General features: G+C 46.4%; 1 protein-coding gene across 2 annotated transcripts in view; it reads right to left on the bottom strand.

Moving 5' to 3' along the window:
- The window catches only part of LOC139424543 (myosin-9-like), a 28,378-nt gene that overhangs the window by 313 nt on the left and 6,667 nt on the right, over window positions 1-21,398 (bottom strand). Inside the window, exons 2-40 of one of the 2 annotated variants that reach the window (XM_071176485.1) lie at window positions 20,360-20,691; window positions 19,934-20,090; window positions 19,814-19,841; window positions 19,558-19,651; window positions 19,017-19,034; window positions 17,000-17,092; window positions 16,814-16,877; window positions 14,311-14,409; window positions 13,786-13,929; window positions 13,556-13,651; window positions 12,983-13,254; window positions 12,584-12,757; window positions 12,112-12,285; window positions 11,796-11,910; window positions 11,276-11,469; window positions 10,999-11,120; window positions 10,810-10,879; window positions 10,566-10,726; window positions 10,301-10,409; window positions 10,048-10,179; window positions 9,080-9,286; window positions 8,662-8,799; window positions 8,286-8,409; window positions 7,940-8,111; window positions 7,414-7,626; window positions 7,119-7,263; window positions 6,590-6,796; window positions 6,002-6,106; window positions 5,736-5,888; window positions 5,171-5,419; window positions 4,628-4,840; window positions 4,160-4,372; window positions 3,856-4,017; window positions 2,426-2,554; window positions 2,236-2,324; window positions 1,993-2,116; window positions 1,511-1,719; window positions 1,214-1,322; window positions 377-549 (exon numbers count right to left, since the gene is read on the bottom strand). In XM_071176485.1, coding sequence (XP_071032586.1) covers window positions 377-549; window positions 1,214-1,322; window positions 1,511-1,719; window positions 1,993-2,116; window positions 2,236-2,324; window positions 2,426-2,554; window positions 3,856-4,017; window positions 4,160-4,372; window positions 4,628-4,840; window positions 5,171-5,419; window positions 5,736-5,888; window positions 6,002-6,106; window positions 6,590-6,796; window positions 7,119-7,263; window positions 7,414-7,626; window positions 7,940-8,111; window positions 8,286-8,409; window positions 8,662-8,799; window positions 9,080-9,286; window positions 10,048-10,179; window positions 10,301-10,409; window positions 10,566-10,726; window positions 10,810-10,879; window positions 10,999-11,120; window positions 11,276-11,469; window positions 11,796-11,910; window positions 12,112-12,285; window positions 12,584-12,757; window positions 12,983-13,254; window positions 13,556-13,651; window positions 13,786-13,929; window positions 14,311-14,409; window positions 16,814-16,877; window positions 17,000-17,092; window positions 19,017-19,034; window positions 19,558-19,651; window positions 19,814-19,841; window positions 19,934-20,090; window positions 20,360-20,686 — 5,777 coding nt within the window. In that variant the 5' untranslated portion in view covers window positions 20,687-20,691. The remainder of the gene's footprint in view (window positions 1-376; window positions 550-1,213; window positions 1,323-1,510; window positions 1,720-1,992; window positions 2,117-2,235; window positions 2,325-2,425; window positions 2,555-3,855; window positions 4,018-4,159; window positions 4,373-4,627; window positions 4,841-5,170; window positions 5,420-5,735; window positions 5,889-6,001; window positions 6,107-6,589; window positions 6,797-7,118; window positions 7,264-7,413; window positions 7,627-7,939; window positions 8,112-8,285; window positions 8,410-8,661; window positions 8,800-9,079; window positions 9,287-10,047; window positions 10,180-10,300; window positions 10,410-10,565; window positions 10,727-10,809; window positions 10,880-10,998; window positions 11,121-11,275; window positions 11,470-11,795; window positions 11,911-12,111; window positions 12,286-12,583; window positions 12,758-12,982; window positions 13,255-13,555; window positions 13,652-13,785; window positions 13,930-14,310; window positions 14,410-16,813; window positions 16,878-16,999; window positions 17,093-19,016; window positions 19,035-19,557; window positions 19,652-19,813; window positions 19,842-19,933; window positions 20,091-20,359; window positions 20,692-21,398) is intronic. The other variant, XM_071176486.1, reaches the window with a different exon arrangement.

The following is a 21,398-nucleotide window of genomic DNA, read 5'->3' as shown; positions in this document are numbered from 1 at the left end:
CTGCAAAGAGTAAAATCAACCACTTCAGAGATATTTGGTAACAGGTTTTATGACTGTGCAGTTACTTAAAGTAATACATTGAGATCCTTTTATGCTTGTTCAAAGTCAGGCCCAGTAACACATTGTATTTCTGTAAGAAGGTGCCAAAAACACCATTACTCGTGAGTTCAGAATGTTGCCAAAAGAAATGTTACAAATAGATCCAACACAATCCCCTATTCTACCCGACATGCATACTCTACACCTGGGGCAAAAATGAAAATGTGCACCCAGGGCGGGCCACAGGACCGAGTTTAGGAAACCCCACACAACCCATTTCTAACTAAACCTTGTGCAACACTTCACTAATGAATATAGGTTGGAGGGACGACCATACCGGAGCTTGCTCTTCAGGGTGCTGACCTCTCGGGTCACGGCGTCTTGCGACTCAGTGGCATCCTCAAGCTCCCTCTGCAGCTTCCTGCGGTTGGCGTTGGCCCGTGTCACTTCCTCCTCTGCCTCCTCCAGCTGACGCTTTAGCTGACGTGTGCGGTTGTTCGCCTTGTCCACCTGTGGAGTACAGGCAGAGGACATTCGATCAGTGGCTGCAAATGGACGCTATGCAGTAACTGTGCAAGGTGGTTCAGGGGCTGCATCTATACAGCATGTGGTTTCTGGTTGTTTTCCAGATATCAGCACAGATTCAGGACAGGTCTGCACAGATTATCTGGGGTATATTCATTCGTCGGTTTCCATTGGAAAATGTTTAGTCTGTTGCAAAACTTTTGTTTTGTAACAGAAACCGTTCACTCCAAACAGAAAACATTTTGTAACAAAATAGTTTACAGAACAAATACAATTAGGCCCCTCTCCCTTTACTTCAGATTGTTTTCCAACAGAAACATTTACTGTAGGAACCAATCTGACTAATGACCACCCCAGACCTTTACAATACATGGAGATTATACAATCTGCATCTGTCATCTCTTGTCTGGCCACATTGCACCTGGGACTATAAACACACCCACACCACAGGAAGTTGGTAGCACCTAAATCGGAGAGGACAGGCTCATAGTAATGGCTGAGGCAGAACGGTATCAAATACAAACATATGGCTTCCATGGGTTTGATGCCATTCACTCCATTCTAGCAATTCAGCAGCCTCCATTGATATACACCCATGGTGCTACTGATAAAGGGGTAACTGATCTACTTCTATGCAGAGAGGACCCACCTCTGCTTTGTACTGCTCCGTGTTGCGTCTCTCGTCCTCCACCTGCAGCAGCACCTCCTTCAGCTTCTTCTCAGCGCGCCTGACCAGCCTGGACGATTGCTGACGCTCCCTTAGAACAGAAAAAAACAAAGTCAAGACATGACTCATGTAACGGGGCATTTTCTCCTAACCTGCTTCTCAAAATTCATAGGAGGTCAAAGGGACCTTGGATCCTCTCCTACAATACATTGAGAAGGAAGCAAGTAGAGAGGACGTGAGGAAGGACCAAGGGAGACCGAGCCAATGGTTTTTACTTACTTGGACTCCAAGTCCAGTTGTTCCTCCAGCTGCAGTATCTTGGCCTCCAGGGCAGCAATAGAGGCCTTGTACCTGGACTTTACAGTCTCCTCCAGCTCCTGCAGCTTGAGCTTCAGCTCCTTGTTCTGCCGGTCCAGCTGGGCCTGGGTCCCCTCCAGGCGCTGGGCGGTACTTCGCTCCGCTGTCAACTCCGTGACCAGCTGGTCGGTCTAGGGCAGAGTGTGTAGAGGTATGGAAAAGACTATGCATCGAGATGAACTGGACAATGTCGTGGCCGGCCCATAACTTTAAACATGGTGCATTTGTCTCAATTGAGTACTTCTACTATAAATAGAGCTCTAACGATTCAGGTTGAAACACTACATAAACAGAACTCTATTCTTCAACCAGAATCCCTCTTCTCCCTTTCCCTTGTGACTAACCCAGAGAAAATTGAAATACTTTCTTGGTGCCGATCCTTAGCTTTGCGATCAGTTTATTACCTGCAGCATATTTCTCCTCAAGCGGTCGTTGACCATCTCTGTGTTCAACTGCTCCTCCTCCAATTCCTCCTCTAGCTTAGCGATACGAGTATCCAGCCTCCTCTTCTCATCCACCGTCAGGGAACTGAGTGCGAGGGGGTGAGAGATACATTTTTGGTTGGGAAGAAGGCCACCACAGAAATGGCAGATTCCATGCAAATTTAATGCAATTTCAGTGTTTCTAGGGAGGTGTGTGAGCCGTACTTCTTAGAGTTGTGGCCGGTGAGCTCGTCCTGCAGTTCGTCCCTCTCTGTCTGGGCCTGTTTCTTGACTCGCTCAGCAGACGCCAACTCCTATGGAAGATTGAGAGGAGTCCGTCATGAGGAACATAAGAACATGGACAGTGGGGGTGGAGACAGCGAGCGAAAGAGCCCTGCAGACAGATGGGGCATACCTCCTGGAGACGGATGGTGTCAGCCTCTATTGCCTTGAGCTTTTTTTCGTGCTCCTTGGCCATGTTGAGGGCCTCTTCCCTGGAGAGACGCAGATCCTCCAGCTCCCTCATCTGATCTTTCAACAGGGCCTGTATAGGAGGAGAGAACCACAAAGGACTGAGTCAAGTACCACAGACTGTAGGGCTTGGTGTCGCCCTACTGAAAAAGACTGCACACTGCCTAATTTATAGGCAGTGAGTCGTGAGTCGTGAACTGCGTTTGTGTCGGTGTGAACCTTCTAGCAGCTGTTAAACATGTCTTCAGCTCACTTGTGGTGCATAAAGAAGGTTACCGTGTGTGTGAGATCAAGCCACTCTAAAGAAGTTAAAACCAAAACACACTGCTCTGCACTCAGGTAATTACTTCCTGCCAAAAGTCTGACATGGTTTGTTCAAGGGACCAGCTGTGACCCCTCTGGGGTCCGCTAGCCACATCTTCACTTTCCTCCACCTTACCAGGAGACGCACTAGGCCTCCATGCGACAGGAACGGTCAACCGCAAGTGACAAAACCAGTGGATCTGGCCCTTCCAAACTCTGTTTAAGCTCCTGATTCTCCTCAAAAACAGCAGCGTCACCCAGCAAAACCCAGATCAGGTCTTCCAGCGGATTCTCACAAGCGTCACAACTGGGAACAGTCTCCTTCACAGTTTAGTGAGAAAATTGTCAGCTACATCTGACACCTAACCAAGCTCACGGTCAGCCTGCTGAGGAACCACAGCCTTAAATAGACACATGAATCTCTCAACCTGCAGAAGGCATATCTCTGCCCCGGTGGTCTCAGCTAGAGACAATAACCATTTTCTGGGAACCACCATCTAGTTCAGGCAAATAAGGTTTCCTCTAGGGCCCACCCACAAATCCTCCTCCCTCCCTCGTTTTTTTCTTTTCTCATCAGCACTTCTGAACATGTGTAACTTCAAACTGGGCATACCTCAACTCTCCTTGAGAAATGCCGCTCGGGCTGCATTCAGTACGAAACAAAGTGGAATGTCAATTAAACAAAGTGCTGTTCTGAATGACAAGTTGACAAAGGGGGTTGGGTTGTGGAATACTAAGCATGGCCGCTGCCCTTTAAATACATCATTCATCACACCATACCCCTGCCACAACCACCAAGTGGAGAAAACACGTCTGTTCAACAGTCCTTGCTATCTGGGATCCTTGGGACGTCCACCAGTTGAAGTGGAAAAATAATCAGGGGGGTAGCGCCGACCGAGACTCGGACCCAGGTCTAGATATTCCCAAGCCAACACCTTTTAATTGATTGGACCGACGTGTCAATTACAAAATAAATCCTACATGCAGCAACACTAGCGGACAATCCTGGAAATGCCAGTAAAAGCAGACCTCAAAACTCACTGCCCTCCTGTGTGGGTGCCTCTGTATTACCTGCAGTTTCTTCAGCTGTTTGAGGGCCTCGTCACGGCCCTTGTTGGCCATGCCGACGCCTGCCTCCAGCTCTCCCAGGTCCGCCTCCAGCTTCTTCTTAGCAGCCGTGGCCAGGGCTTTCTGCCGGCGCTCATCCTCCAGCTCAGTCTCCATCTCACGCACCTGGGGAACATCACACAGAGCCAAGGTTGTATTTAATAGGTTCAAGTTTTTTTCCAATTAGCATTTCTTATTGGATACATAGTCTCTTCCAGTTTCAGACTGTTTTCTTCCAATTGGTATGTAATGAACACAACCCCAGTACCTGTTTGACCAGCTGCTTCCTCCTCTCTTCACCCTGCTCGTCTCTGGCCTGCAGGTCCCTGTCGGACTGGGCCTTCATGGCCTGCATGTTGACCTCCAGACGCAGCTTGGCGTCCTCCGTGGTCTGCAGCTCATCCTCCAGCTCCTCCAGTTGCACGCGCATCTCCTCCAGCTGTTGATCCATGGCCCGCTTCGCTTTCTCCAGCTCGTGGACCTGCACCAAGAGACAGAAAGGCTGAATGAGGAAGTTTGGTGCATTCACATTTTGCAGCGTTTGGAAAAGTTCCAAACTATCCTCAAATCCTCCCGATTTGCCACCTTAGCAAAACACATTGTAGAAGGTCGGACTGGGCTTGCATTTTTAGGAGTCTAGAAGACAGGACGCAATGAAGCGAGAACTTCAGTCACCCACTATCAATAGTTCCACTATCCTTCTAGAGAGTTCTACAACATCTGTGATCAGACTTACACTTTTACCGACGTCGTCCTTCGATGAGACCAGGTCCTCCATCTCTGCCTTGAGGACCTTGTTGGCCCGGTCCAGTTCACCCTTCAGGTCCTTAATGGTCTCCAGCTCGCGGGTCAGAGTCAGGGCCCGCGTTTCCTTCTCCCTGGCCTCTGCCTCAGCCCGGTCCCTCTCCTCAGCATTCCGGCTGGAGATGGTCTTCTCCTCAGTCAGCATCTGTTATCAGGACAGGCGAGAAGGTATTTCAGTAAGACAGTGGAGTCAAATCTAATTTTTGTTTTGATATAGGTGCCCAAAGCAAATTTGAACCTGAAATGATTGATCAATACATCATATGATGCATAGATCAATCATTACAGGTTCATTTTATGAATCGCTTGTCATGGGCCAGTGAGTCAATCTAGCAATTAAGCCTCTAAAAACAGGGTTATCTAGTCCTTGAGGGCTGCAGTGGTTCCAGTCTTTGGCCATCCAGGACCAGAGGTGCTCACTGCCCACCTCTGCTATAGAACCTCTATGCCATTAATCACCCATCAACCCAGTCACCTGGTCAAACTTCTTCTGCTTCTTCTCCAGGTTGGACACAGTCTGCCTGAGGTTGTCCTGGTCTACCATCATGTCATCCAGCTCCTGCTGCAGACGGGTCTTGGTCTTGTCTAGCTTGTCGTAGGCCGATGCCTTCTCCTCCAGCTGTTGGACCATGCCCTCCAGCTCCCGCTGCATACGTTTCTTGTTCTCCTCTGCCCCCTCCAGGGACTGAGTCTCCAGCTCCATCTTCTTCTTCATCTCTGTCAGCTGAGGGTAAGAGAAGTGTATGAGACGTTTGATAGAGAGGTAAAAGGGGAAAGGAAGAGATGCACATGACACGAAGAGCTGATTGGTCACGCTAAAGCATCAAGGTCGTGTCGATATGTAAAATACATGAAGTGCCTCAGACGTCATGGTCTGTATGTCCTAGCGTACAAGGTGGCAGAGTTCAAGCAGGGGATTTGATTGAGAAAATATAGAAAGACTTCTGTAAGCATTCAGTGAGGTGTGTAATACATGCACGATAGTGGGAACAAAACTGGATAGTATTATGGAGGTAGAGGGACAGGAAGGTGCTAGAAACCTGCGCTTGGAGGGTGTAGAGCTGCTTCTCTGTGTTCTTCTTGCCCTGCTCCTCTTCCTCCAGCGTCTCCCTCAGGCTGTTCTGGTCATCCTCCATCTGACGCAGACGAGTGGTGAAGGAGAGCTTCTGACGCGTTTCCTCCTGGAGCAGCGCCTAGAAAAGAGGACAAAAGGGAGGGAAAGAATGGTTACTGTGTGTGTGTGTGTGTGTGTGTGTGTGTGTGAGGCCATTTCTAAACAGCACAACATGGGCGTGTGTGACTGTACCTGTACATCCTGCAGTTGAGACTCCACAGTGGAACAGTCTTTAGTTGCCTTGATGGACTTGCCCTCCACCACACTCAACACGCTGTTGACGTTGTCCAGCTCAGACTAGAGACAAGACACAGGAGGAGGATTTAGCCACATCAATCCATTATCCCTAATATACAAACACTCACTATCATCCCCCTTGTTTTTACACTGCTGCTACTTGCAGTTTATCTATGCAGTCCCGTCACCCCTACCAACATGTACAAATTACCTCGACTAACCTGTAGCCCCGCACATCGACTCGGTACCCCTGGTATATAGCCTCTTATTTTATTGTGTACTTTAATTTATTTAGTAAATATTTTCTTAACAATAAAGTTCAAGAAATTGAGTTAAGGGCTTGTAAGTAAGCATTTCACTCTAAGGTCTACACCGGTTGTATTCGGTGCATGTGACAAATAAAGTTGTATAACGTTCATTTAGCCATCCACCAACCCAACATAATACTTTGAAATCCCCCAAAGTGTTCTGGATCCCCATTCATCCACCCTCTAACCATTCCCTTTCCCCATCAGCTACAGCCAAGATCCAGTCCACACCTACCTGCATCTTGGCCACCTTCTCGGCCAGCTCCTTCCTTTGCCTCTCGCTCTCAGTGTGTTTGATCTGCAGTTCCTGGACCTGGGACTCAGCCTTCTTCCTGCGCTGCTCTGACTCGCTCTTCCCCTGGGTCAGGGTCTTCAGCTCGATGGCCAGCTCATTATGTTCGCTTTCCATAGCCTGCTTGGCTTTCTCCACTGACGCCTTGTTCTGAACGAGCAGACACATGGGCAGGAGGTTACATAGACGGTTCTCTACCGAAATACTTTAATGTACAGCATGGTTAACTTCAGAGAAAGCTCATGTTGTACACACACACACACACACCCCCCAATATGAAATACAAACTACTACAGTAAAATGTTGAATGTTACGGGCTGACCGGTCAACCGTCAGGTAAATATAAAATTAAAATAAAGATTCCACCATTCACACGATCATGTAGGAGAACCATATACCTGCACCCCAAAGAATATGACTTCCCATAATGCCTACACATGAACAGTATAACGCAGTTTAAGTGAGTTCTCACCCTCTTGGCCTGCTCCAGCTGTTCGTTGAGCTCGTCGAAGGCCTGGTTGTGTTTGTGCCTCATGTCGGCCACCTGCAGCTCGTGCACCTTGGCCTCGTCCTCCAAAACCTTCTTGAGCTGGGTCACCTCAGTCTCACGCTTGGTTCTGAACAGGATGTAGGAGAAAGAGAGGAATAGCACCATAGGTCTTCAAATGGGTAATTGTCTATTACTAAAACTTGACATTTACGCATAGCAAACCACCATCTTGCTGTCCTTCACCAACTGTGTGTGTGTGTTTGCACGCTCCCAGTACCTGAGCTCCTGCTGTGTTGCAGTAGAGTCCAGTGTGTCCTCCAGCTCAGTCTTCAGAGCCTCCAGCTCCTCTCCCAGGTCCCTGCGGTGTTTCTCAGCCTTGGCCCTCGCAGCCCTTTCCAGCTCCAGGTCCTCCTGCAGCTCAGAAAGCTGGGCCTCCAGCTCCCGGATCTTCTTCTGGGCTGTGTTCTTGGCCGCGGCCTCCTCCTCTATCCTGGAGGGTGGTGGGGAGTGAAGGAGGATGGGAGTTAGAGTGTAAAGCATTGAAATTAAAGTCATACAAGACTATTTTGTAGACTGGTTTTACTGTATGGGCTCAATGAGATCCTAACAGCAGATCAAACTCTTTCAATGGAAAGTAAAATCTAGTTCAGGCCAACCAAATATGGGCCGCAATCCAATTGAATGTGGCATGCGTTTTTCTTCATACATGCGGCCTATAATGAATCATTTCGAAAAATACTTTTGATACAATCAGAAATAGAATTTAGGCCCTTTCTCCAATCATGCGTTTCCCCTTCCCTCACCTGGCCAGCGCAGCCATTAGCTCCTCCTCCTTCTTGGCCAGTTGGGCTCGGAGCTCAGCTATCTGGGCGTGCAGGTCAGCCATCTGATCATTCAGCTCCGTGGAGTCTCCCTCCAGCTTCCTGCGGTTCTTTTCCAGCTCCTGACGACTCTTCTCCTCCTTCCTCAGCCGGTCTGGTGAGGGATGGGAAACCAGGGTTGTCTCAATAATTTAAAGTGGTCTGTCTGGGTCTCAGATTGCTCTCACCGGCACTTTTCAGATCAGTACAGACAAAGGATAAGAGACAAGGAAAAGTGGTTCACCTCAAACATAGAATTTATGTCTTTGTCGGTCTATGGTCCACCTACCCTCCAGCTCAGTGATCATGGCCTCGTGCTTGTTCTTGAGTTTCTGCAGGCTCTTGGACTTCTCCTCCTCCTCAGTCAGGTTGGTGGTGAACTCTGAGATACGTTCCTCCAACAGCTTCTTCTCCTGCAAAACAAATAACCCCACACACGGTCACACAAACAATCCCAGAAGGTTACACAATGTCTGAACCATAAGAGCACTACCGGATATTACATTCAAAGATAACCTAGTCCCTGAATGCCAAACAGTAATTTACTCTTAAAAACTAGTCTGTGATTACTTGCTTTATTGCTGGAAAGAATTACTGCCCAAGTGATTATTTTATTCTTCCAGCCATCTGGAAAAAAAAAAAAAAAAGTTTACACATCAACAAACCTTATTGAGTTTGTTGTTCTGGTCATCCAGCACCATGACATTCTCCTCGATCTTCTTCAGCTTGGCATCGGTGGTCATCTTCTCCAGCTGCAGCTTCTGCCTGGCCGCCTCCTCCTCATCCAGCTGCTGCTCCAGGTCCTACAGAGAGTGCGAGAGATGGAATGTTTTATTTCAGATGTTTTCACCTCAATTCCTGCCATCACTCCCTTCCTCTCAAAAGTTCATTAAGTGCCACACCCTTTGAGGGTGAAATGGAAGGGAAAAGGAAAAGTGAAAATTGACAATTAGCAAAGGCAATTTAATAGGAGAAATAAAGGTAATATCTTACTATTTACAGGTGACTGACAGGTTTGGACCACAAGGCTTAATTAACAAGGGAAAGTTAGTACACCATAAATATATATATTTTTAAATCTACCGTAATGTTGGTCTGCATCTTCTTCCGCTCGGTCTGTAGCTGGGTGACCCTCTCCTCTTCCTCCTCCACTCTGGACTCCAGGTCGTGGAGGATCTCCTCCAGCTCCTGCTTCCTGGTGGCCAGCTTGGAGCGCATCTCCTCCGCCTCGGCACACAGCTCCGTCTCCGCCTGCAGCTGCTCCTGCAGGGCTAGCTTCTCTGCATTCAGCTGGTGGTGGTGGTGGGGGGGGGGCATGTGTTATAAACAGGGCAATGATGCAAGGCTGAAATGCTGGTTGGTTTATGATACTCTGGTGTTAAACAGTATGAAAGTTACTCACTCCATCCACCGACAATGTATAAGACACTAAGGGTGAGTTCCTGGACATATTAAGCCTTGGACTAAATAGCAAACTCAGAGAATCTCAGTTAAACCCTTTAGTCCAGGACTAGTCTGTCTGGGAAACCACCCCAACAAGTCATATTGAAACCCACCAAGTCATAATCATTCTGAGTGGACCAGTCAAATCCAAATCACATTTATTTGTCACATACACATGGTTAGCAGATGTTAATGAGAGTAGCGAAATGCTTGTGCTTCTAGTTCCAATGCAGTAATAACCAACGAGTAATCTAACAATTCCAAAACTACTACCTTATACACACAAGTATAAAGGGATAAAGAATATGTACATAAAGATATATGAATGAGTGATGGTACAGAACGGCATAGACAAGATGCAGTAGATGGTATCGAGTACAGTATATACATATGAGATGAGTAATGTAGGGTATGTAAACATTATATTAAGTAGCATTGTTTAAAGTGGCTAGTGATATATTTTACATCAATTTCCATCAATTCCCATTATTAAAGTGGCTGGAGTTGAGTCAGTGTGTTGGCAGCCACTCAATGTTAGTGGTCATTACCTTACATTGGGGCTCAGTCCAATCCATAGAAATAGAATTGCTAGAAGGGACACTCCATACCTGTTGCTGCTTGGCCTCAAACTCCTGCAGCTGCTCTTCGGTCTGTTGCTGCCTCACCTTGGTCTTCTCCAGCTCATCCTCCCTAGCCTGCATCTCCTCCTCCTGCCTGGTCACCTGCAGCAGAGGCTTCACCTGGGGGAGTAGGGGGAAGAGGACAGGGACTCAGGACAAGCAAGTAGCTGAGGAGTAGGGGATGAGGTCTGCAACAGTGATATTAGGAGGCTCCCATATGGATTTGCAACAGTGCGTGTACCTTGGTGAAGAGCCTCCACCACTGCCAGTTCCTGAGTTTGAGGTAAGCGGCACAGTTCCTCTGGATCACCTTCATAGCAGTCAGCTGCTGCTGTCTCTTCGTGAAGGCTCTGGAGACAGAAAAGAAAAAGAGAAACTCAATCTACATGATGTTATAGAAGTATGTGTATGTAGCACGCTCACACCAACTAATACACAGTATAAAACCATAAGCCAAACCTCATAAGTAACCTGCTAGTTACTGCTCTAAATGACGAGTTCCTTACTTGCGGGCCACGTATCCACGACACCAGGACTGGAAGCTGATGATGATGTCAGTGATCTTAATGTCCCTCTCCTCCTCCAGGTGGGCCAAGACGCCAGCCCGGAAAAACACCTTACTCTGGCCAATCCGGAACAGGTTGGAATCCAGCTCCAGGGCCTTGATCTGGGAAGAGGAAGGAGAGAAGATGACATTTGGGAATGACATTGGAAGACTGTTGAACGATGGTTTGGTCTGACGCCTCTTACCATGAGCACACAGGCTTGTTTGCCGTCCATGAATCCCTTGGGAATGGTGCTGGGAGTGAGGATCTCATATCTGGGAAAACAGGAGAAGTTTAAGAAGATTAGACACTGATAAGCAATAACAGGCTAGTCTCCTCAGTGAAGCTGATAAACAGGAAGGAGATGACCACAAAGACATGTTTCCGTGGTTACCTCTGTCTGAACTCCTGGAAGACGATGCGGTTGGGGAAGCCCTGTCTGCAGATACGGATTCCCTCCAGAACTCCATTACACCTCAGCTGGTCCAGAACCAGATGGGGCTCCAGCTTACCAGCCTGACAGTGATGAAGTGAAGTGTCAGGATTTTAAATATTATTTTTATAGTACATGTGCTGAAGCAAAGACCAACTGCCTGTGCCTCATTTATTATTTAGGTTTATAGTCAAATCACTCATTGAGCAATGGAAGATTTGATGACTAGACACCATACCTTCTTCTCGTGGTTGGGGATGATGCAGCGGACGAAGTTGGGGTTGGTGTTCCTGAGAGTGGTCATGAGGTTGGACAGCTGCTCCTTGTAGAGCTGGCCCACGGTGCGGAACATGCCTTTACGGACCTTCATGGCCCCGTGTATCCCCCCATCAGACATCCCAGCAACTTTGTCCAGGCCCACAATACGGTCCACTGAGAGAGAATGAAAAGGAGCAACAGGATCATAGAGAGCACTCAACTCATCTTTCCTGCAGTTATTTTCTTTCAGTGTACTTCCTCAGTTCAAACACACAGAAAGGTTGCTGCAGTTCTATTGGCCAACACCAATCATGCAGTTCTATGTACCAACAGTAAGTGACACACTATTAGAGTCTACAGCCCAACCCAGTTACTTTCTAGCCCTGTGGAGGCTGCTGAGGGGACGGCTCATAATAAATGGTTATCATGCATTTGATAACCATCATTATGAGCCGTCCTCCCCTCGGACTCTCGTCAGCTCTCGGTATCTCGAGACTTGCCGTCTCTCCAGAGCTCCGACACAAACTTGTCAGTGGACTGGTTGAGCAGCGAGGCTACGTTGTCATTCAGGGGGTCCATGTTCTTCATCAGCCACTCATCTGCCTTGTAGTCCACCTGGGGGAGGGTAGGGGGGGGGGGGGGGGGGGGGGAGTTGTGGTTTTACCAATTTGCTCGGGTTAAAGATCAATTCTGGCAAAGTTCCCTGGTTTTTCAGAAATCCCAGTTGTAGGATGTCTGAAAACTTTCATAAAGTACCAAATTCTGCCACCCAATTAGTGATTGATAGATAAGATTCGCCACGAGTGGTAAACTGACTTTTCCAGCGTAGTGGATGATGCAGAAGTCGGCAGAGTCCTTGAGTTTCTTGGGCTTCTGAAACTTGGGGTTGTTTCCCTGCTCCTGAACCACCTTCTCCACAAAGCTCTTGTCTGTGGCCTTGGGGAACCAGCACTCTTCATCCAGCAGAGCCAGCACACCAGGAGGACTGGCCTAGGAACAGAGGGAAAGGTTTGGGGGGGAAGAAAAAAAAGAATCAGCTACTTGTGGAGACACTAAATTAGTGCATGTTGGGTTGTGCAGGACATTTAAAAAAAACAGGCCAACTTTAGGGGATATTGACTTGCATTGGTTTTGGGGAAAAATGCTCAAGTTTGCATTTGGTGACAGGAGCCAGGTAAACGAAACCAAAGGATGGATTGCTGTTTAAAGACAACGTGTGTAATTTGGAACAGAACAAATCACACAAGCCTCAGGTCCATTTGGGAAGAGGTCGTGGCAATATACTAACATGCTTCTCGATGAGGTCGATGCAGGGCTGCAGGTCCAGGCCGAAGTCGATGAAACTCCACTCGATGCCCTCCCTCTGGTACTCTTCCTGCTCCAGGACGAACATGGTGTGGTTGAACAGCTGCTGAAGCTTCTCGTTGGTGTAGTTGATGCACAGCTGCTCAAATGAGTTCAGCTACAGGAGAAAGAGGGGAAATGACAGAAGGTGCACATTCATTAGACAGACCTTTTTGGTGGGAACTCAGAAATGAAAAGTTTAACGAGAGAAAGCAGTAAAGATGTCCACACACCATCAAAATAGAGATGAAGATACATTTTGAAAACCAATTGACCACTCACACCAAGCCATTGTTTTGCATTCAATGACCAACAAACCCCTTTCCCACGACCTTTGGCTCACCTCAAAGATCTCAAAGCCAGCGATGTCCAGGATGCCGATGAAGGAGGCTCCCTGTCTCTTGGTTTTGTCCAGGGCCTTGTTGATCCTCATCACCAGCCAGCGGAACATCCTCTCGTAGGAGGCCTTGGCCAGGGCCTCCACTGCAAACTCAGCCTGCTCCTGGGTCTGGGCCTTCTGAACATAGTCCCTGCCCACCTTGATCCTGGGGGACAGGATGGCCCGGGTGAAGTCGGTCACGTTCATGCCCAGCAGGTGGCACACTTTCTGGGCCGCTGAGGGAGAGAGAAAGGGGTGGGTGAGTGGGTGATGCTGGATGAATGGATTAGGTAAGGGATTGTAGAAGCCATGAAGGAGGGTTGCAGGAGACAAAGTCTAATTAAGAACCCAAGTTGTTGAGTAAAGGGTACACACTTGTTCCAACCCAGCACTAACACCTGATTCAATTATATCAGGGAGCTCTTGATTAGTAGAAACAGGCGAGTTAGTGCTGGACTAATTTGTTTTAATTTTTATGAACCTAGTACCAGTCCTGGGGGAACACCAGAAATGATTAGTGAAACAGATGTAAAGTACCTGTGTCGTCAGGCATGGAGGCCTGGTCAGAGTTGCGCTCCTTCTTGAAGCTCATGTTTCCCAGCTGGAGAACGGCGGACACAGTCTTCAGAAGACCTGATGGAGAACAAGACCAATTAAATCACAATTTACCAGTTATTTACATAAATTGCATTGATCTGTAAACAGCTACTTGAACACTTAAGTATTACAGGCCAAGAATCAGGCGTGACAGGGGTGAGTTAGCGTACCTATCCGCTCCTCCTCTGGGATGCTCATGATGGTGAAGGCGTCCATGGTCTCTACAAATAGGTCACGGTCCTGCTGACCAGGGATGGTCACGTTCCCGTGGGTCAGGAAGCGGTAGTTGTTGTAGTCCTCCAGACACAGCTCAGCTGGTTAGAGAGACAGAACACATGTTTTATAGTAAAGGCTTATAAATGCTTTAGTTATTACAAGTTAAAGCATTATACCTGCAGGCTTTAAGTAAAGAGTTACTGGATATCATTTTATTTCAAATAAGACATTACAGTCTAACCATTATACTTATAATAATGGCTGGCATGTAGCCTAGTGGTTAAGAGCGTTGGCCCAGTAGCCGAAAGGTCGTTGGTTCAATGTCCTTGAGCAAGGAACTTAACCCTAAATTGTTCCTCTAAGTCACTTTGGATATGAGTTTCTGCAAAAAAAATAAAAAAAATAAAAACAAATGTAATAATTCCCCCCCCCCCCAAAAAAAATGACATAGGTTAAAGATGAGTTTGTTGCTCACTCACAGCGCATTTTGTCCCCAGCTCCCGTGAGCATGTAATAGAAGACATGGAAGGCCCTTTCATCCTTAGCCTGTCGGATGGCTCTGGACTTCTCCAGCAGATCTGGCAACATGGTTCGTCAAGACAAATAAACCACCGTAAGTTATGAAATATTTTAGGTTAAAGCGAAAATCCTTAGTTGCTACATACATTTTTGGACGTATAAAACGAATTATATGTACCCATTGATACTTGAATAACTTAAAATGCCTCATGAGCTTAGCCATACAGTGTTTAACATTTACATTTGTTTACAAACATTGGAATCAAACTAGCTTATATTTTGGGTTCTGAGACATGGCTAACACTAAAACCGTTGCCATCCTGGATGGTCAGTCCGTGCATCCATAGCTCTGGCCATGAATTTGAGTGTGTTTATTTATCCAGGCCCATCCATATATACATTATTCTAGCTTGAAGGCATATATGTATGTCTGTGTGTGTGTGTGTGTGTATGTATGTATGTATGTATGTATGTATGTATGTATGTATGTATGTATGTATGTATGTATGTATGTATGTATGTATGTATGTATGTATGTATGTATGTATGTATGTATGTATGTATGTATGTATGTATGTATGTATGTATATATATATATATATATATACATATATACACACACACACACACACACACACACACACACACACACACACAGTGCCTTGAGAAAGTATTCGGCCCCCTTGAACTTTGCGACCTTTTGCCACATTTCAGGCTTCAAACATAAAGATCTTAAACTGTATTTTTTTGTGAAGAATCAACAACAAGTGGGACACAATCATGAAGTGGAATGACATTTTTTGGATATTTCAAACTTTTAACAAATCAAAAACTGAAAAATTGGGCGTGCAAAATTATTCAGCCCCTTTACTTTCAGTGCAGCAAACTCTCTCCAGAAGTTCAGTGAGGATCTCTGAATGATCCAATGTTGACCTAAATGACTAATGATGATAAATACAATCCACCTGTGTGTAATCAAGTCTCCGTATAAATGCACATGCACTGTGATAGTCTCAGAGGTCCGTTAAAAGCGCAGAGAGCATCATGAAGAACAAGGAACACACCAGGCAGGGCCGAGATACTGTTGTGAAGAAGTTTAAAGCCGGATTTGGATACAAAAAGATTTCCCAAGCTTTAAACATCCCAAGGAGCACTGTGCAAGCGATACTATTGAAATGGAAGGAGTATCAGACCACTGCAAATCTACCAAGACCTGGCCGCCCCTCTAAACTTTCAGCTCATACAAGGAGAAGACTGATCAGAGATGGAGCCAAGAGGCCCATGATCACTCTGGATGAACTGCAGAGATCTACAGCTGAGGTGGGAGACTCTGTCCATAGGACAACAATCAGTCGTATATTGCACAAATCTGGCCTTTATGGAAGAGTGGGAAGAAGAAAGCCATTTCTTAAAGATATCCATAAAAAGTGTCGTTTAAAGTTTGCCACAAGCCACCTGGGAGACACACCAAACATGTGGAAGAAGGTGCTCTGGTCAGATGAAACCAAAATTGAACTTTTTGGCAACAATGCAAAACGTTATGTTTGGCGTAAAAGCAACACAGCTCATCACCCTGAACACATCATCCCCACTGTCAAACATGGTGGTGGCAGCATCATGGTTTGGGCCTGCTTTTCTTCAGCAGGGACAGGGAAGATGGTTAGAATTGATGGGAAGATGGATGGAGCCAAATACAGGACCATTCTGGAAGAAAACCTGATGGAGTCTGCAAAAGACCTGAGACTGGGACGGAGATTTGTCTTCCAACAAGACAATGATCCAAAACAAAGCAAAATCTACAATGGAATGGTTCAAAAATAAACATATCCAGGTGTTAGAATGGCCAAGTCAAAGTCCAGACCTGAATCCAATCGAGAATCTGTGGAAAGAACTGAAAACTGCAATTCACAAATGCTCTCCATCCAACCTCACTGAACTCGAGCTGTTTTGCAAGGAGGAATGGGAAAAAATGTCAGTCTCTCGATGTGCAAAACTGATAGAGACATACCCCAAGCGACTTACAGCTGTAATCGCAGCAAAAGGTGGCGCTACAAAGTATTAACTTAAGGGGGCTGAATAATTTTGCACGCCCAATTTTTCAGTTTTTGATTTGTTAAAAAAGTTTGAAATATCCAATAAATGTCGTTCCACTTCATGATTGTGTCCCACTTGTTGTTGATTCTTCACAAAAAAATACAGTTTTATATCTTTATGTTTGAAGCCTGAAATGTGGCAAAAGGTGCAAAGTTCAAGGGGGCCGAATACTTTCGCAAGGCATATGCCTTCAAGCTAGAATAATTAGTTGAAAAAGCTGAGGGATGGGCCTGGATAAATAAACACACTCAAATTCATGGCCATATATATATATATATATATATATATATATGGCCATATATATATATATATACACACACACACACACACACTTCTAGTACTATGAAGACGCATTGATTGAAAGGATACAAGTTTCAATGTTGGCTCCCACAATGTATCCATTGACGTCAAAGTTGATCCGGATGAACTTCCCCTAGAAAGAGCGAGAGAAAACAAAGTGGTGGTGTCACTGGATCTAGTTACAGTCAATACTGGTCTCTTGTCATTAACAACACAATTGCGAAGACATAGAAAAATGTTTTTAAAAGTGCTTACGAATCTGGAGGAGTTGTCATTCTTGACCGTCTTGCCGTTTCCAAAGGCCTCTAGGATGGGGTTAGCCTGCAGAAGTTGTTTCTCTAGCTCCCCCTGGTGACAAATCATATACATGCAGTATATTCACTTACAAATATACTCACACACACACACACACAGCAAATGTTATCATTATGGCAGACTCCTCAACATGAGCATTCATGCAGTAAGATGCTGCAACTACTTAATTCATTGCTGAAAGTGTTGCATTTAATCTTTGCGAGAAGCATTGGGAGCACCCGATTGACTCCATGTGTTAGTCGTGGAACTGCAGCCATGTTATGAACATGCACACGCGTAAACTAGTAGCCAGTTCATTAGGTACACCCATCTAGTACCAGGTTGGACCCCTTTGACTCCGGAACATCCTGAATTCTTCGGGGCATGGATTCTACAAGTACAGTATGGATTCTACAAGGTGTGATGTTCAAATGTTGCTCAATTAGTATCAAGGCACCAAACGTGTGCTGAGAAAACCTTCCCCACACCATTCTACCGCCAGCCTGTACTGTTGACACCAGGCAGGATGGGGCCATCGGCTCATGCTTCCCGCGCCAGATCGGGATTCATTGGACCAGGCAATGTTTTCCCACGTGATTGCGTGCCACTGATGGGAGTGGAACTGTGTGGTCGTCTGCTGCAATAGCCCACCCACGACAAGGATAGATGGAGTTGTGCATTCTGGAATGCCATTCTGCGCCATTTTGCCCGTTTGTGGCACTAATGTTAGCTTGCGCTATTTCTTGCCATTCACCTTCAACCTCTCTCATTAACAAGCTGTTTTCACCCACAGGACGGCCGCTAACTGGATGTTTTTAGTTCGTCGCGCCATTTTCTGTAAACCCAGAGTGAAAAGCCCAGACGTTTGAGATACTGGAACCGGGGCACTTGGCACTGACAATCATACCACACTCAGTCGCTTAGGTCACTCATTTTGCCCTTTCTAGCATTCAATCAAAAGGTAAATGAATGCCTCAATGCCCGTCTGCCTGCTTCCTAAAGCAAGAACCGGCCTGGTGACTCAATGTCTGTAGGAGCAAGCCATTTTCGTGAACAGGGTGGTGTACCAAAAACTGGCCACCGAGTGTATATTGCCTTATATCAGTGTTCATCATAGACATATATAAATTAGCAGGTGTGCCTGGCTGTAAGCAGTAAACAGCAGGATATGCTACCATTATGATACAAACCAAGAAAGTATGACCCCAGGGAAGCTATAATTTCCTAATAAACCCCCACATTCATGTTAAATGTTCCACATTGTGACACCAGACCTGTTGCCCAAGTACAAGCAGCACACACTCCTGTCCACAAGACGAACACAAAAGATAAGCCCTTAAAAATCATGCGAGAGAATTCAAGACCGTCGCTGAGATCCCAAGACAGCACGCAGGCGGGTAAGACCCAAAACATAAATCAACTTTTGTTGATGACCCCCTGTTCTAAGACCAACCAGATGAGGTGGCTAAAGGCCAGACAAACATGATATTGGGTTACCCCTTTACTACTAGTGGCCTGACTCATAAGCACTTTACTGATGGCTGAACACCTGCTAGCGACACACAGCTTAAATTTGATTCTAGGGCTGCGTTTACACAGCGGACAATTCTGATCTGACCCAACACATCTCAGATATTTTTCAGATCCGATTGGTCTTTTGAACAATTCGTGAGAAGAAAAAGAAAATACAGATCAGAATTGGGCAACCTGTGTAAACACAGTCCGAAGCATTGTTATTTGATCTGCTTTACTATGCAGTCATTTGAAATGCCATGCAGTACTCCCTCAGGCCTAAATCTCCAAAGGTGTTGGTTAGGCTTTCGATAGAACACGAGGATCCTTCACCACGCCTCAAATACATCATTTCACCTGTACATTACACCAGCACACAGCTTGCAGACAGACTGCAGTTAGTAAAACATGCATGTACATGAAGGGAAACCGCGCTGGCGAGCGGGAGAGATGGCCATTAACTCACATGTGCTAATGCTGCACCCTAGAGATGGGAACGATGGGTGGAGAGAGAAAGAGAGCGAGAGTTTAACACAAATACTTGCCATACAGTTCAAAAACAAACCGTCACCCAACTGGGAGGGACTAATGACTCCATGTCAATGGATTGTTGAATACAATCCCCCAGTCAGCAAATGGGCCCCTACTCATAAAGACAGTGCTGATCAAGGATCAGGTCACCCCGTCCATGTAATTTCACTCAGAGCTAAAATACAAAAACTGGTCCTAGATCAGCACTCCCTCAGGCACTTTATGAATACGGGCCCTGGTGACTGCAGGGAGGCGAGGCAGGCAGGTCCGGACCTGAAACAGCAATGTTAAGAATACGGAACTACCCTGACTCAGGGAATAAGTACAGGGGGGTGAGAACATGAGCAGCAGAAGAGGACAACTGCAGAGGACAGAGAATGGAGGTGTAGGGAGAGGGGAGGACAACTGCAGAGGACAGAGAATGGAGGTGTAGGGAGAGGGGAAGTGAGGAGGTGAAACGGAGGGCTGGTACTGACCTGGTCTTTCTTCGACTTAAAGGAAGAGGCAACGTGTGCCAGATACTGGATCACTTTCTTGGTGTTCTCAGTCTTCCCAGCTCCTGATTCTCCTCTGTAGGAAAGAGAGGGAGAGAAATTAGATAGAAATGAGAGGGAGAGATTACAGGAGTTACTGATTGAAGACGAGAACAGACGGCAAAAAAAGGTTGCATAGGAGCTAGACAACACGCACAAATAAAACACGGGGAAGATTTTGAGCAGAGACAAAGCTTACGTGCAGAGGATGGACTGATCTTCACGATCTGAAATAGAAGACAGAAAATACATGTGAGTGTGTGTGTGTGTGTGTGGGGGGGGGGGGGGGGCACAGGTGTATGTCATCACATTCTCTCACCCTGCATCATACTCCTGTAAGCGGTGTCTGTGATGGCGTAGATGTGAGGGGGCATCTCGTGTCTCTTCTTGCCCTTGTACATCTCTATGATGTTCTCGGAGTAGATGGGCAGGTACTTGTAGGGGTTTATCACCACACAGAAGAGGCCAGAGTACGTCTGAAAGATACAAGGGACTCAGCACACAGGCAATAGTAACCATCTGTACCAAGATTCTGACTCGAATGTCTCACAATATGGCAAAAGACGAACATGGATAATATGCCGTTACAAAATCACTCGTTGTCCAGAGGGCTGTGTAGTTATCAGAAATGTACATTTCTCTGGATAAGAGTTTTACTGTATACATGTGTTATTTTACACGCATGTACACATGCATATGCGTATTTATGTAAATATGTGCATATGAAGCATGCAAAACAACTCACGTAGATGAGGCCAGAGTAGTAGCGGTCCTTGAGGTTGTGCAGCACTGAGGCCTCGTTCAAACACGTGAGCTCGGCCATGTCCTCCACCTTACTGAACTTGGGAGGGTTCATCTTCTGGATATCGTCCTTGTTCACCGTCACCTTCTTGCCTGTGTCGGCTAGCTCCACCACACACTCCTCTCCCTTCTCTTCCTTGACGGAGCCGGCAACGAACCCCAGCGTCTCCGAAGGGATCCATACGAGCTTCTTAGTGGCCCAGTCGGCCTGGTCTAGGGGGTTGGCGACCTTCCCACCATCTCTGTAGAGGAACTTGTCCGCTTCCGACATGGTGGCTGTAGGACGAAGACAATAACAACGGTAAGACCACCCAGGAAGTAGGCTGGAGAAAGGAACGTGAGCCAGAACAGTGGCTGTAGAGTGGAGAGGAAAAAGACGAGTCATGGAAACACGCGGTGAAGAGACTATCATGGTTTGAGCCAGGAGTTTGTCCTGAACTCATGACCGGCCCTATAGAGTTCAGCTTCTCCCTGTACAATAATTTATTTGCTTCTGACATTTGCTTCTGATAATAATTGATTTGCTTCTGTAGGATGGATAGGGAGTCCAGAGAAAAATGCAGCGCTAACTAAGATTCACGGCCCAGCAAAACTATTTTGGTCGAAATGCCTTACTTTAAAGTGAGGGGCACTCAAAACAGTATGCAGGTGCAGTTTGGGCCGTTGCAAAATGACTAAAGGTACAGTTCCTTGAATCTAATAACTTCGAGACAAAGTTTGAGTGAAATGTTTAAGTGTATAATTCACTCAACCCATTAAGGTTCAGGTCATATACACAACATGCGATTCCCTTTTGCTGAAAATGCATTGCTATGCGTGAAGTAAACCTGAGTTACATGAAACGTGCTTCTCTGGAATATTTGCCTTATCTGCCATGTACGAGAGGCGGCGCACACACAGCCCCCACCGGCACACGCTCACACACGGCTGCAAGCTAGAGGTTGTACTATGAGGATGTATTACGAGGATGATCCTCTGTAAGC

Source organism: Oncorhynchus clarkii, chromosome 13, assembly GCF_045791955.1.
Source record: "Oncorhynchus clarkii lewisi isolate Uvic-CL-2024 chromosome 13, UVic_Ocla_1.0, whole genome shotgun sequence".
Taxonomy (NCBI): domain Eukaryota; kingdom Metazoa; phylum Chordata; class Actinopteri; order Salmoniformes; family Salmonidae; genus Oncorhynchus; species Oncorhynchus clarkii.
This window is presented reverse-complemented; position numbering and strand designations above follow the sequence as displayed.